Genomic DNA, 13,648 nt, shown 5'->3' with positions numbered 1-13,648 from the left:
TCACTCCGAATCACCTTTCTCGCCCAGCCTCACTTACTCTGCTACACTCTCACTTATTCTCACTCACTCACCTTACTCACCATACCCAATACCTCTCCTTGCACCTGCTTTATGTAAGTGTTTTCCACTCTCCGCTCCACTATCCTTGCTCCACCTGGTCTCTCAGTCTACCTGCTCCTCCATTCACCTCACCCGAACAATGCAAACCCCCCCTTGGTTCTTTCCATGTTCCTTTATTCTCCTTCTCCCCCTCCCACTGAAAGCCATGCTCGGCTTGTTTCCTGTGCCAACCGCTGCCTTGCTATCCCCCATGGGTCAGCTTACAGAGATGGGAATCATAAAGCCCCCTTTAAACCTCGCCTCCTTTGTGAATGCGGGTCTGCTTGTGTTTTTCAATGGTAGCCGTTGCACGAAAAGTCAATTTCAGAGTTAATTTTCAATGTGAGCTGAATGTCCTGACTGACGGTCCATTGAAAGCAACATTCCGCCCACTGTATGTGTGCTACCGCTTCTCTCGTTGGTGGGTTGCCTGCGCCGCTCTTCATCGAAAGGGTTTCTAGATGCAAAGTAAAAGAGAAAACACTGGGCAACATTGTAGAAGGTAGGCATGGGGTGATTGTAAGTGGTACTCCACATCTTTAACAAGGCACATGTTGAGGGGACAGAGACTGGGGCCCTCCCTACTCTCGCACCCCACCTCTGGGGCAGGACTGAATCTGGCAAAAACACTGGTAGGACTCCTGACCAGGTAGAGAGGGGTTTCCCATTCACCCTTGACAGGGCCAAGCACATCACTGACTGTGTCACACATATCACAGGCATTCTCAAAGAAGGCTGAAATAGCCAATGGACATCTGGGTACGATGAGGGTGCAGTGTCCAGTTACAAGGGGAGAAGACAAAGCAGGGAGGACGGTGAAAGGAAGACATGCCATTATCCAAGAAATCCAAGTGCATTCCTCAGAAATAGAAGGCAAGTAAAGAGTCAAGACTAACTCTGAGGGCTTAGTAGAACTATTTACACAGATGCACTGTGAAAAAGCAAACATAAAGCAAATTATCAGGGAACTGTTACAGAAGGTGTCCAGAGAAATAGGTAAGCAGAAGAAAGACATGAACTCTCTCAGAGGTGAACAGTAGAGGAAAACATCTTCAGTAGAAGAGTCAAGAGCTAAGATTTGTGCTCTGGAAGACTCCCACACTAGAGACGTGAAGAGGTTGCGTTCAACACAAGCTTATATGCTTCAAGACAAGCTTTATGATGGAGGGTGAATTGCATAAGATGTGGATCACCAGGATACTGGAGTAAGGATGACTGCTATTAACTTCATGAATCTGAATACTAGCCTGCTTAGGGGAATTGTCTGGCTCCTAGAGGGGACAGAGGTCAAACTAGGTATAACCTATATACAGTTGAGAGACACTTTCTGGCAACCCATCTGACAAGAGTCTGTTTGGTTTGGCTGACAAGATTTACAAGCTGGAACTCATGGTCAGGGAAAAGATAAACATACATTCTGATTTCACACGCATGTCTGCAGGGGGTGAGAGGCATGGAGGCTGGTGTGTGGGATGAATGCAGAGTATTGACACAGCAGAAGGGAGAGTAAAGAGCAGGGGCGGTAGAGTGAGGTGGATGAGGTAGAGAAAGATGAGAGCAGAACAGTCAGATAAGGGACAAAGGAGGGGGAAGAGGTAGTACGTTGAGAGTGGTGGAAAAATAAGGTGGAACAGCACAGAGCATTGCAGAGAGGCAAGGAGAAAATAGAGAGAATAACAAAGAGAGTGAAAGAGTAGGAGAGAGAGTCAGTGAGGAGGAACAGAAAAAACAGAAAAGAGGAATGGGGGAGTAGTATAATGATGAAGAGGAGTTGTCCAAGAAAGCAAGCATAGTGAAAGACATCAGGCCAAGACCTAAGGTAGAGGAAGGAGTAGGCCAAGGGAGAACCAAGACAGCCTGAAAAGGGGAGGGGGGAGAGATAAGAACTCTGGGGTCTAACAGTTTCAAAAGAGTCTGATGCCAGAACCGGTACAAACAAGCCAGACATAAAAATAGTTTTGGTAGGCATCTATAATGTCCATATGTAATGCTAAGATTAATATTAAGAATGAACAGTGGTAGCCATGTATTCATCCTGGTAACGTGTTATTGCTATGCGCCATCTTGACGTGGCTACTAGCAATCAGGACAACTATGTTGTTCTGTATATTTGGGGCCCTACAACTCGCTCATATTTTTTCTTTTTATTCCTGTGGTTATAAAAACTCACACACAATTATTGGGGAAGAGCATAGCTTAATTCCCACCAAGTTCTTATATATCGCAAATCACAATGACATTTCTTTAACGGACCACTACAAATGTGGTGTAATGGACGACGAGTATGCTCTCCCTCAGTCCTTCTTATACCCTCTCGTTACCAGATTTTAGATGTGGCTGCCTGCATTAAGCTACATTATTTTGGTGGACAGAGCTATGAGTATCCTCCTGGCACCCGTTTACTGTACCTATACTACAAACACCCTCTTCCAATGTAATAGTTTTCATCTGATCTTGTGCCACTCAATGCTCTTATTCAAGCCTTTTTTGTCACATTTTGTCAGAAAGATAAGTTATTGTTCTTTTTTTTTATTAAAAGGTGTGCCTTGTCCGCATTTGTGTCATTACTTCTAGGTAATTTGGAAAGCCCTGTCCATTTTATTTGTTCACAATTGTGTCCACGTGCTACAAAAGGATTCCACCATAGGTGACTCCTTCAGCTTATTTTGGATACAGCTTTTATGTTCACTTATCCTGGTCTTGATCTTCCTTATGGTTTTGCCAATCTATAGCCAAGGGCATGGGTACCAGGTAGCATACACAACCATCTCTGAATTACAATTTGTCAATGCTGTTTGTTGCCATTTTGTTCTTAATCCAATATCTACTTCTTTGGATCTCTCAGTGATATTGCAACATTTGCATTTTCCACACAGTGTGTGTCCTTTTGTCTTTTGCATCCCCCATAACACTGGCAAACGTATTTGTTTCTACAACTTCGGGCGAATGTCATTCCTCATTATTTGGTCCTTCAAGTTTTTGCTCCTTTTGAAGGCCATCATCGGAAGACCCGTGGGTTTTCTTCCTTTTTGTAGAATATTCCAGTTTCTTTTGATCGATTTAGTTATTTAATTAGATCGATCCGAAAAAGTGCTCGCAAATACAAGTCTTTCCAAGTTACTTTCTAGTTTAGTGTTGTATTCTAAAATTGCTACTCTATTATTGTGTTTTTGGGTACTCTCTTTTCTTAAGTTTACTTTTGAGGACCTTAGTCTCTTTTTCGTAATCTGCTTTGACTGAACTGTTCCTTCTTAGACAAAGGAATTGTCCAAATGGCAGGTTCTCTCTGGTATACTTGGGGTGAAAACTCTCAAATTTAAGTAATGCATTCATATCTGTTTTTTTATGATAGGGTTTTACTGCACATTTTTTATTTTGACCATCTGCATAAATAGTTATGTCAAGGAAATTGATTTCACAATTATTCCAATCTATTGTGAATTGTAAACTTCTATCTTGAGTATTCAGCCATTCGATGAACTTAGAAATGTCGTCCTCATTGTTCCCCTCCCAAACAATTAGGACATCATCTATGTACCTTTTCCACGGTTGTACGTTCTTCTTGTATGGGTTAACATCTCCATAGATCTTTGTTTCTTCCAGCATCTCTACATACAAATTATCTACGCTTGGGGTGACTGTCGCTCCCATGGCAGTTCCATGAATTTGTTTGTTAAAAAGTGTTGAGAAACATAAAATAATTCTCTGTCAGTGCCATTTCCACACACCATAATATGAAAGAGTTGGGGGGGTATTTGGGATCCGTTTAAGATGTAATAGTTCCTCTAGCACTGACAGTGCACTAGCTTGTGGAATCATTGTATAGAGGGAAACAATATCTGGGCTGATTTAGGTATCTTTGGTAGAGTTGAAGCTCATTTCTTCCACTAATTTAATGACAGCAGTAGTATCTTGAACATATGATTGCATATGTTTAACTAACGTTCTCAGATATACAGCTGCACATTTCGATAGAGATTCCAACAACAATAGGTCTGCCTGGTGGTGCCTCCAGGTTATACATTTTTGGCAGTGTATAAAGGAGAGGGACTCTCTGGGTTTCATACATCAAAAACCTGGCTTCCGGTGTACATTGCCATCCTCTTTTCAGAGCCTTTACCACTTACATTTTTTAATTGCTTGTAGTCTTTCTGTGGGAATTACTGCGGGCATTCGAAAATCGATAATCAAATATGTGTTGGGGTACCTCAAGTACGCAGTAAGTGGATGGGTACTTCGTTATATTATAAAACAAGGAAGCCACACGTTTTTAGTTTCCTAGTTCATTGTGCTTACAACATTCAAATTGCAGATGACAAACCTTTAAAAAAGACTGGAAATACTGTGTGGTGGAGTTTTCTGGCATTGAAACGTAAGAGTAGTCAGGAACGTGCTAACAATCTCAGAAGTACAGAGAAAGTAGGGTACAGAAATGTAAGTAAATAACTAACAGGTATATGAATGGTATGTTGCACATCCGAATATAATGTAATGTAGGTCTATTAATATTTGTTCACCGAAAGCTATTTTGACGGTGAACAGCGATAAGCACGACACCTTCTGATTGTTGCATAGCTGTCTCAGAAGGCTTTTAGAAAATCAAGACAAGTAGCTAACGAAAGGAGCCTGTCTTTTTTGTATAGCGATTCTTATAAGGCTTTAATGGATAAATACAAGATATAATCATCAACAATTAACCATTATAATACTTGCTAACCAATAGTTCAAAATACAAATTTTAGTTGAGTTAACAATTAAAAGGCACAACGTAGTGTATCAAGGTTACAATAAATGTAGAGATGCACTAAAATTCCTTGCAAAACTCGTAACATCAGAATTCATTGAGGCTGTCTTTAATGTATACATTATAAAGGGTGTGAATAAAGGACCCCTGAGAGTGTAGGACGTGATGTTTACCTGTTCTAAACACTGTGAGAAGAACAAAGGTGCTAGACTGTATGGCTCCCAGTAGCATAGGGGTTACGCACATAGCACCCTAGAAAACAGTGGTAGTGTATAGGTTCAATAGGACCATTATCCCCTGTACAAGTTCTAGGGATTGATTCCAATATTGTGAGAATGAAACATGTTGGACAGTTAGTGTATAGATAGATCTACAATAGGATCTATAACATTTCTGCATTTGTTGCACATAGGTGTAGTAGAGATTACATGAGTAAGGACTCAATACAGGGACTTTATAGTGCATTGCACTTTAAGATTGTTTTTATTACATGTGTTTTAAGACTGTTTTTATTTTTAAGATGTTATGGTCGTATGTAATATCTCTTTTATGTTGAACCGAAGGACACAAATGGGTCCTATAGACTGTTGTTTCAAATGTTGGGTGAAATAAACTCTTATGAATAAACTAACTGGTGACCTACATCAGCAGTTCAGGCAGGTTTCAAGTGTTTAGGAGTTTCAGTCCCCAGTGGTAACCTGACTGCTGCGTCAACAAATGCCCCTGGTATCTCCAAGAATGTTTTGAAGCTTTGTGCAAGGATGCCTATATGCTTCATGTCTAATGCATCTATGTCATGATGTCAGTACTGACGTCATCAGCTTCTTCGAGGTTATAATCAGTCAATGTGTTTGATCAATAACAACTGCATCCCTTCCATGTCGTCAATTGGGTACGGCTTGAATGGCTGTCTGAGCGAATAACGTTTCTCACACCTGCGATACATCAACGATGGTGATGAAAAGCCCAGGAGGGATATGCATCTCTCATTTCTCTGCCTTCAGGCTGCGAGTCGGGTGCGGGTCACGAGGGCCACATTTGGGTCTGCCTTTTCACCTTCTTGATTCATGCATTTAGATTTTATAGCAAGCATATTCATCTGAGCATATTCAGACCGAAGTTCATACACCTCGGTGCTCCAATCATGAAATTCCACCCCACCAAGTCATTTTGTTTTAATCTAGCAAGGCCACAGTGAGTTCTGACCCATAACCTTCATCTTCCTTCACCATGTAGAATAAACTTGTGAGATGTATAGTGATATTCCTAACCTGTATGCACTCTGCTTGATCATCCCAGTGCAGATCCACCATTTTGGTTTGAATTGTTGTAGCTATCTTTTACTAAGCACAGTCATGACTACATTGAGCATTGCCAGGAATCTACAAGTGGTACACTTTTTTGCCTGGTCTGAATCTTGCTTAAATAAAACAACAATTATTATCTCCCTACAGGAGGGATTAGCCTATCAAGCACTTTCATGAATCTTATTTTGTTGCAAGTATATACATGGAATTAAAGTTACTGAGTAAAGAGCCAATTGAACAAAATCTTCCTGAAAAGTCCAGCAATTAAAATATAGTGGTAGCTTTAGAGAAGTTGATTATGGCATGGGCTGTCACTTGAAATATACAAACAGAATGGGATGATCATCAAAGGAAAGCAGGCTTAGGCTTAGCGCAGTATTTTGGTTTCACATAACATGCAAAGAGAAGAGGAAAAATCTCTTTACTGTAGCAAGACAAATTCCGGCCATTTGCACAGCCATACAGCTAGCAAGAATGGAGTTTAAGAAGCCATTAAAAGAGAAGAAGGTGGCAGAAGTAGTTTACACAAGATTTCTACAAGCAGCAAAATCAGGTGGTAAAGGTTTGGAACCTAGTGGCAAGATATAATAATGATAAGGGGAAGGATACAATACAAGGATAAATTATCAGCATTATGCAGAAATGTGACTTTGCGGGTTGGCCTGAAGGATGGGGGGAGGCTGCTACACTGCTTTGTTTAACAGAGTGGTGGTTTCACTGGATGAAAAAAAGGGTGTGTTGACTGGTACAAGTGCATAGAAATCTCCAGGGATATATGGTATACTCTTAGATATCTTAAAAAAATTAGTTAGACCTATGGGTACCCCTCTTAATGGTGGTCGTTAATGCAATCTTAAGAACTGATTAAGTCCCTACAGCTTGGAAAATTGTGTTGATTGTTCCTATGCTTTAAAAAGGAAATCGATGCTTGCCTGAGCCATATATGTTGTTCACCTTTCTACCAGGCGCCTCCAAATGTTTTGATAAACTGATCCTTCTCAGATTAACAGAATGGATGGAGGAGAATAAGTACATTGTATGTGACTCCTAATTAGGTTACAGAAGGAATCTGAGCACAACATTTCAAGGCCTAAACATATTTCTAATTGTACTGAAGAATGCATCTGGCCGTAAAATGAAAATATATGCAGCTTTCATCGATCTATCAGCAGCATTTGATGATGTAAACCATCCATTGCTATAGGGCGTGCTGAAGTCAATGGTTATTCCAGCTGGCCTGCTACAAATTTTGATGGGATTACATAACATAAATAACATAACATAAATATGGCCAGAGTAAAATATAGACCTAATGTGGATGCATTTACTGTTAATAAAGGAGTTTGTCAATACTGTGCGCTCGCTCCAATCTTGTTTAACTTATATAGAAAAAATCTAATGTTTAAAGTAAAATAAACCCTGATGTCCCAAGAATTGGGAGAAGGCGGATCTCTGCCCTTAGCTATGCTGGTGAGACTTTTTGCTGGCGTGGTCCCTAGCAGCTTTCAAAACACTGGTCACGTACTTCATGGGTAGTAAAGGTCTTTAGGTTTATTTTAAGAAATCGAATAGTTTGGTATTTACAAAGCAAAAGTGTAAACTAAAAGCAATGAAGATAGACGGGGGAAGAGTTGAAAAGTTGTTGTAGTTTTGTATATCTTGGCATTAAATGTGATTCATTCTGCAGGTAGGATGACCACATTACTAATCAAGTGCTGACAATATCCTAAGCAAATTGAGTGATAAAGATATTATTAAAGATTATTAGAATAAAGGTTATTGGTAGAATTTTAGATATTTCTATACAGTAAAGAATGTTCGAATTGGGCTTCATGGAGTAGCAATTTGGGGTATTCTTTGGCACGTAATAATATGCAACAATTTTAAAAACATTGTTTTTGCTCCCTACTGGGTTAACAAGGTCAGGACGACCTATTTAGTTCACAGAGAAACAGGTATGAAATATATCTCTGATTTACTAACAGTAGAGGCAGTGGTGATGTGTTCCAAAATTTGGCTTAATGAGGAGGCGGGATTGGGATTAACAAAACAAGAGACGTGATGGATAACTTTCCCAGCAATGAGATTAATTGGTTAGATTATGTTAGGAAGGTAATATCTAGCCTTGTTTTGGTCAATTGGTGCACTGAGGTGAATAGCATTACTACAGGCTCCCCAGCTATGTTTGCAGGTCTTAATGGGGAAAGAGTGGAACAGATCAAAGGTAAATGTTTGGTGCTGTTTTATCTACCACATGCTTCAGGGTAAGAACCAGCAGTTTATCTGGAGTGGGTGTTTCAGGAGAAGCATTGATAGGTGTTCACACGTCTGGGAGTGGGAATGTTACCAATATATAGCCAGCATAGCCGATGGAATATAGGGTGACAACACTCATTTTGCGCTTGTCACCAGGAAAAATAAACACTACAGCACTTTGGGCCTCATCATGAGATGGGCGGTATCCCGACTGGAATACAGGCCAAGTGTATTTGCGTTACCGCCCAACTGTCTGGCTGTATTATGACCGCGTGGTAATTGGGCCGAAAATCAGCATTTTTGCAGCACATTTACCCCCATCTTAGAGTTGGAGGTAAATGCTGCCAGAACTGGGATTGGGCAGGCCCTTAAATGCAGAGGTAATAGCATTACCGCTGCATTTAAGGGCTACCACCCAACTCGTGATGAGGCCCTTTGTCTTCTTTTGCCCTCTTTACAAGGATATTAGGAGAGCTACCTTGGGGATCAAATGGAAACAACAGAATATTAGAACTATATTCACAACTTTGGATCTGATAATGAATTTGAGAGAGTCTTAAAGAATCTCTCAAATGATATTAAAGTATTAACTTACTATGTATCTACAATAGGCTATAATACTAATCTCTTTTCTGTCTCATACAGAGATGACATTTTAGCACTCATGTTTTATATTGTGGATTATATCTAAGGCTTCCATTTTTCTGTTTTTCCTGATTTTTACACATAAATACAGAAGGAAATCAATCGTCTTTCTGTCTGTATTTATTTATAAAAATGGAAAAGAAACGGAACATGTCTTTCGGTCTGTTCTCTATGATGTCACTCACACATCACAGGCCAATTGCATTGCAGATTGGCAGCATGGAGAGTGTAAAAGTTGTGCAAATATAGCAGTAATGTTCCTTAAATTGCTGACAGCATATTTCTTAAGACAGCAGCATTCACAGGAGCAACCATTTTTGTTATAGCAAAAATAGAGCTAGCATTTCTTTTCTATATGGATGTATGCATGTTTTAATAAATGCATTTTTACATTAGAATAAATGCAAATAAATACTGGTTTCAAATTATCTTTTTATATGATAAAACATCAATGTGGATAAATACAGAAAAAAAGGCCAAAAAAGAAATATGGATAAATACAGACAGAAATGGCAGAAAGAAAATACCATAAAACCGGAAGCCTTAATTATATGCCACCATCAAACACCCACCCCTACCTCCCGCCCTATCCTGTGTTGTAATAGGCCTCCAAAGGAGGGGGGAGGATATGTAAAGGAGGGCTAACAAGGGATAATTAAGGTTTTCAAAGGAACTATTTGGCAAATAGCTTGCAATGTTTGTGTCCTCCTAATCAACCACAAAAGTAACAAAAAAGCTAACATTCTTTATTAGTAATAGCATACAGGGACTGCCACCCACCCGCTTTAGGGGAAGGGATATGGCAGAGAGAAAATGTTTCTGTTTTTGTTCATGGTTTCCCTGAAGCATATGATTATTTTAATGTATGTCCGTTTAAAACAATAATGATCTACATAATCTTAAGAAACACCACCCTGTAGCTAATTCCATATACACCTGGGCGCGCATTACAGTCCATTTCCGAAGTAATAAAAAAATATTAATAAACTATCCCCAAACTGCAGAAGACTATATGGTCATCCAACTACTGTACCTTATTTTGCAAAGCTGCTATGCATGCCAGAAATGTTGTGAGATCAAATAATGGAGGTAAAAAATCTCCTCATAAACGGATGTAGAATAAGCTATTCAGCTACAGTAGGATCCCACCCTCTTTTCCCTTGATTTGCACAATAAACCTGTACTTCTGCAGAATCTGTTTGATTTGCATCAAAGAACATTGCCAATCTGTGAATATTCTACCCTACTTGATAAACATCAACATGGATTGTGCCTACTAGCCGAAACATTGATACCATGGGCTACCAGAGAAATCTATAGTTTCTGATTCCAAAGACAATTCCCATCTTCTAACATGAGTATATGCAACCTACTGAACCCTGGGATAAACACTCACCTACTGTCACCAGCATTGGCAATATAGAGCTTTCCTTGGAGGTAAAACGCGACTAGAGCTGTACAGCCATCAGACTGGTTAGTGGTGGCCAGCTCTTGACCAATCATTTCATCCTGTGGGGAAAACAGAGAAATGAGCACATTCGGTGGGAACAAATGAACGGCTCCTCTTTCTCTACAATATACATCAACATGTAGTTCTTAGAGAAATTGCCTTAATTCCCAAATGGATCATAACAATTCCCAACTGATGCTCAACATTATCTATTTTGTTGACAAAGTTTTGTCACAAGCCATTAACAGACTCTGAATCAGTCCTCTGCTCTTGAGCAGATCCTGCTATATTCTTGTTCTGCATCTGGGAAAAAAGTAAAACAACTTCACATAATCTATATATCATCATCAGTAAATTGTTTGTTTATTTCGGTATGACCATAAAACAAAACAAACATAACATAGAATCATTATTTAAATTACATTAGCAATCAATAAATAACAATTATATCTGTCTATATAAAAATATATTTACAATAAAAGTAGATATAACACCTAATATGTTAGTTAAATCACATTATAACCAGAAGAGCACGCCAAATACCGTAAGGCATGCAATTGAAAAACATTGGAATTACTTATGAGTACTAGTATGGTCATTAGTTGCTATCTATTCCTCCAAGCGCTACTCATATATTTAATTAATACTTTTCTTTAAACGGGTCATTACACTTTTTGTAAAACCTTCCTGCACTTTGTGAACTTCTTATGCCTTTGGTTAAAGAGAGCGGTTTCCTTCAGCAGCACTTCAAAGATTTATATAATGGACAGAAAAAAAGGAAATGGACGTTTGTCTCATCAGTTGTTTTACAATACTGACATTCCATCGATTGATTGACTCCCACAACCCTCCCACCCACACCCCCCCCACCCCCCCCCCCCGACACACCCCCCACCTCCATTTTGATGTAAATGCCCTAACTGGCAGAATCCCCAAACAGAGTTTCAACAGAAATGAGCAGTGTGTGTCTCGCCTTGTATCTGATTATCAACATGTTTGCGCCTTTCTTTTAAGGCTCGCCATTGCTATGGGTAGGTGTGAGGAGGACGGGGTCCAATGACATCTTACAACAGAAGAGCCATGTTCATTAAAGGCTCGTTACCTTGCACTTCTCGTGGTGATGGCTGATGAGGGGAAAAGACGCTGTTGACAGCACAGCAAAAGACTTGAAATGGCTATTATGGCATATAATTGGTCAATGGATCGCTAATGATTACAACATCAGCCAGATCCTCGGGTGGTTTGAGTACTGTATGGGTAACTGCACTGCAAGTAGAACGCATATCCTACACAGAAAGGAACTGGATCTGGGGAAAAGTACAGTCTACCTGCAGACAGCTGGGAGTAAATGTATTTTATTCTATTTTGGACTCATCGCTGCGCCATGCTGTTTCAGAGCACCGATAGAAATGATCGAAAAGTGAAAAATATTACATTTTCTCAGAGACACAGTGGGTGTGGGTATCAGGAAATCATGCAAGTAAAAAGGAAAAACAGGGTGCGCTTTGTTACTTTCGTGATTTACAGAAATACGGGGGTCACTTTATTCCCAAATGTCACACTGGCATTTCTGGTGGGCTGTGCACCAGTGCAAACGGTGTATTGCCCAGTCCCTTTACATACATTAGCATCCTAATCTTCTGAATGACTATCATCACCCCGATTACTGCAATTGGAGTGCATTTTGGGAGGCCTAAGCAACGTCTCCATAGGAGAGCCTGCATCTTGTCCCAGTTTAAATCCAAAGAACTAGACTCAAATCCAAAAATGAAACAAGGAAAGTCCTTTGATTTATACATCTTGATTAATGGTAGTATTGAGAACCGTGACCATGCTAATGTTTTTTTATTTTTTCGTGTTGTGTATGTGTTACAATTCCATATAAAAAAGTGGATGCAAGGGTGGGGGTGGGGATTACATGGTATGAAAGTGGGCGCCTTCTGGGCCACTTCTGATGCGCTAACACATCTAAAGTGTCCTGCAAAACCATTGTGTCAAGTTGGCCCCCTATGTCTCTGTGATATTTGCGGTAGTTGTTATGTATTTGCTGCTTTGGTTGATGAGTCATCAGGTTTCTTTGGGTGGTCGTAAGAACGCGGCCTCCTCGGCAGGGGGTAGTGTTGTGCAGGGATACATTCAGATGGTCTGGAGAAGATGGTGGGTTAGGGTGGTTCGGCAACTTGGGTTTGGGGAACCTATCGCTGAGGGAGTTCTAGAGCCATGGCCTTGCTGGGTCCCTGGGTTAGGTCCTGAGATGGCTGACAGGTGCTGTTTGAGCTCTCAGTTTGATATGGTTGGAGATGTACTGACTTTCCACCTGTTCAGTGATGTTTCTTCATTGAGGGGTCATTGGGGTTTTGATATTTGCCTTGTGGGGTGTTTTGCGTGTCTTGGAATCCTAGGTTCGGCTTCTTCGTCACAGTGTTTCCAAGGTCGCACAGACAGATGTTGAACCACGTTTTGTCTTGTTTTGATCTGACTGCGACTGACCACCAGCTTCTCTTCATTTTTTAAATTTAATTTAGCATTTATTATATAGCGCTACAAACCCTCAGGTATCCGAGCGCTGCTTATTATTACCCACGGTGTGTGGTGCTCATTTATCGACCACAGAAGGATGAAAGGCTGAGTTTGGCCCTGCCGGATTCGATCTTGCATCAGCAGGCTCTGCACAGATATCAAAGTGAGCGCTCTACTCGCTGTGCTATCGGACCAGCTTCAGCCAGTGGCCGCAGTGTCCTATACTGGCAGAGGCCCTGAGCAAAGACTGCAATAGACTACTGCTGTGTCATTGCAACATGGTCACTTGCTAGGCTTTCTGAACATGGCGAGTACCAGCCTCAGAGAGGCGAGTCTCACTGTGACTCGAACAAGCCCTGACTCAGATTGGATGAAGGATTTTGTGTCTGCTCTGTAACAAGTTTTGTTCTCTGTGAGTTACTTCAGGTGCTGGGGTTCGAGGTTTGTCTGTTTACTCCGTATTATTCCTTATTGAGCAATGGAGGCTGACTTAAATGGAAAGTTGTCGGGAACATACCAGTGCTTCCCCCCCATGTGCACAGGAATTTTTGCGAATGCGGTTTATGTGCTGCTCAGCGCACAGCCCCACTGCACGGAATTAGACTTGAAACCATTTGTGCAATTCAC

At 40.6% G+C, this 13,648-nt stretch overlaps 1 protein-coding gene across 4 annotated transcripts in view; it reads right to left on the bottom strand.

The window, feature by feature from the left end:
* PPM1M (protein phosphatase, Mg2+/Mn2+ dependent 1M) overlaps positions 1 to 13,648 on the bottom strand; it is a 591,924-nt gene that overhangs the window by 346,928 nt on the left and 231,348 nt on the right. For all 4 annotated transcript variants that reach the window (XM_069643991.1, XM_069643993.1, XM_069643990.1 and 1 more), the window contains one exon: positions 10,448 to 10,560. In XM_069643991.1, the coding sequence (XP_069500092.1) occupies positions 10,448 to 10,560 (113 nt within the window). The remainder of the gene's footprint in view (positions 1 to 10,447; positions 10,561 to 13,648) is intronic.

This window comes from Ambystoma mexicanum, chromosome 2p (genome assembly GCF_040938575.1).
Source record: "Ambystoma mexicanum isolate Mex_15411 chromosome 2p, UKY_AmexF1_1, whole genome shotgun sequence".
NCBI classification, from domain to species: Eukaryota; Metazoa; Chordata; class Amphibia; order Caudata; family Ambystomatidae; genus Ambystoma; species Ambystoma mexicanum.
This window is presented reverse-complemented; position numbering and strand designations above follow the sequence as displayed.